At 40.3% G+C, this 2,469-nt stretch overlaps 1 protein-coding gene across 1 annotated transcript in view; it reads right to left on the bottom strand.

Moving 5' to 3' along the window:
* Positions 1-393: 393 nt before the first annotated feature.
* LOC112116907 (desmoglein-2-like) overlaps positions 394-2,469 on the bottom strand; it is a 44,150-nt gene continuing 42,074 nt past the window's right edge. The window contains exons 14-15 of the mRNA XM_024214655.3: positions 2,222-2,469; positions 394-951 (exon numbers count right to left, since the gene is read on the bottom strand). The exon at positions 2,222-2,469 is cut by the window's right edge and continues 265 nt beyond it. Coding sequence (XP_024070423.2) covers positions 508-951; positions 2,222-2,469 — 692 coding nt within the window. The 3' untranslated portion in view covers positions 394-507. The remainder of the gene's footprint in view (positions 952-2,221) is intronic.

Raw genomic sequence — 2,469 nt, 5'->3', positions numbered from 1 at the left:
ATCTCTGTGGAGAAAAGTTGTTTCTGGCCCTTTTAGATGAGAGGGAATGAAATTGATGACTAAGTTCCAGAGTGCCTGCAAGACACTTTAGAACATAGGAGACAAACAGTTCATAGAAATTTAGTTTAACAACATTTTTAGTTGGTCATTACAATTTTTTTCAAGACTTTTCTGGCTTTCTAATTATATCATTCTCTGCATGTGGGTGATGGCTTTAGCCTTCACCAGCATTATCTTACATGTGATGAATTATACAGTAGTAGAAGGAAAAAACAAGGAAACATTATTCCTATTAAATGTCCACCTTGAAAGCATTGCTATAAAACACTGTAAAGTCAGCTGCTTTTTTCCCTGCTCATATTTCTTATTTACAGAAACTACTGTAAGAAAATGCATTCTATTTTTAAAAGCACAAGAAAATGGAGATCTTGAGATACTAAAAAGTTGCCAGTGTTGCTGGTAGAGATATAAATGATGCCTAGCAGAGCTGTCTGAGGGATATATATTTTATGAGCGAGTATACTGCACAGTGCTGTATTTTGTGACATTTGAAGACTTACTTACGGTAGAAGACTCCTCCAAACCTAAGCCTGTTTGGTTAAAGAGGGGGTCTGTGATTAGTATACGCTCCTGCCTTCCAGGTCCAGAAATGGTAGTCTGCCCTCTTATGCTTTGCATCCCTGAAACCTCAGCCAGAGTTGTGTAACTAGCCTGCAGCCCATGAGAACTATGCTGGCTGGTTTCCACTTCTGCATATTTGCCCAGACAGATATCTGCTAGGGTCTTAAATTTATCTCCTAAATCATCCAGAAAACGGTCATCCAAGTCATCTTCAATAAAGCTGCAGCAGCCAATGGAACCATGTGAGGAGCCTGCTTCTTCCTGGCAGTAAAGCAAGAGACAGTCTTTTGCTAGTTGAGCTTCATCTTCATCAGCAAAAGTGGCAGCTTTCTAAAATAAAGGAAACAAAAGCAAACAAAAACTGTTTAACAAATGTTGTTTCAAAACTTTAAAGGGTCATTACCAACTTTTAAAAAACAACTGCATTTTTGTTGGAACATTTTTTACTCACTATTGTTATAAGTAACATCTAAGGCCACGTCTAAACTATGAGCTAGGGGTGTGATTGCCCTGCTAACATACACATATTTGCACTAGCTCTCAGTGTTCTCGGAGGAGTATAAATCGCAGTGTAGCCATGGTAGCACAGGTAGGGACAGCAGAGTCACAAGCTGTACTGATTACAAACCCACCTGAAACTGGTGGGTTTATACTTGCCTCCATTGCTGCTACCCATACAACCCTGGCTACACTGCTATTTATTTTCATCCTACCTTGGGGAGAGCTAGTACAAGTATGTGTGCATGAGCAGGGGAATCATAGCCCTATCTTGTAGTACAGACTTAGCCCTATCTTGTAGTACCCTCAACATACTATAACAGAAGAAAAGAAGATTTCTTTCAGTTTGTGTAGATGGCAGCAGTTGGTGACAGTCAGTTTGCTGATTCCTCTTTGTAAGTGAATATTTCACAGAGCAATTGATGGTGTGGAGGAAAAAATGTAAAGCAAATGGGAAAATTTGACTAAATCCCCTAAAATTATCAGCAAGATTCAGAGACCGTAGCTAAAACCAGTTTGCACTCACTAGAGAGTGATTTAAAATTGACAGTGCCCTTAAAAATATGTCACTTTTTTGGAGCAAATCACTATTATTACACTGGTGTCCATTTATGCTCTTCCTTCCCTCATCTCCCTAAAAATGTATCCCTTAATTCTTTTGGAGATGGGCTAGAAAACTTAATTGATGCTTTTCATCAATAATTTCTATGATGTATTCAAATCATTCCGTTTATACAAGGTGTAATAGCTGGAACTGGAAAACAGTGCATTCTGTTTTAAATGTGTAGCATTTGTGTAACACTAAAGCCCTGATCCTGCGAAGACTTAATGTGTGTAACTTTACTCGTGGCAATCATCCTATTGAAGCCAAAATAAAGCTAGGCACATGGTTATGTCTTTTGCCGGATTGGGCCTAAGGAAAACATGGCAGATTGTGAAGACAAATCTTCTTTTAAAACAAAATGCATATCATAAACAATCCTGATAAAAGATTTTTAGGTTTGAAATAGAATTAATGGCCTTTAACAACTTGTTTCCACAAGATTTACTTATTTTAAAAAAATAACATTAATATATTGATATTCTCAAGCAGGATTCTTACCCCATTGAAGTAGTCTCTCAAAAATTCTTCATCTATGCCCGCTTCAGCTCCCGTAGTCATGGTCCGTCCAGCTCCCATCATCATGGTCCCTCCAGCTCCCGTAGTCATGGCCCGTCCAGCTCCCATCGTCATGGTCCCTCCAGCTCCCATCGTCATGGCCCCGCCGGCTGCCATAGCCCCCCCAGCTGCTGTGGCCCCGCCAGCTGCCATGGTCCCGCCAGCTGCCATGGTCCCGCCAGCTGCCATGG

This window comes from Terrapene carolina, unplaced genomic scaffold, assembly GCF_002925995.2.
Source record: "Terrapene carolina triunguis isolate 2854851 unplaced genomic scaffold, T_m_triunguis-2.0 Scaffold58, whole genome shotgun sequence".
NCBI lineage: Eukaryota > Metazoa > Chordata > Testudines > Emydidae > Terrapene > Terrapene triunguis.
This window is presented reverse-complemented; position numbering and strand designations above follow the sequence as displayed.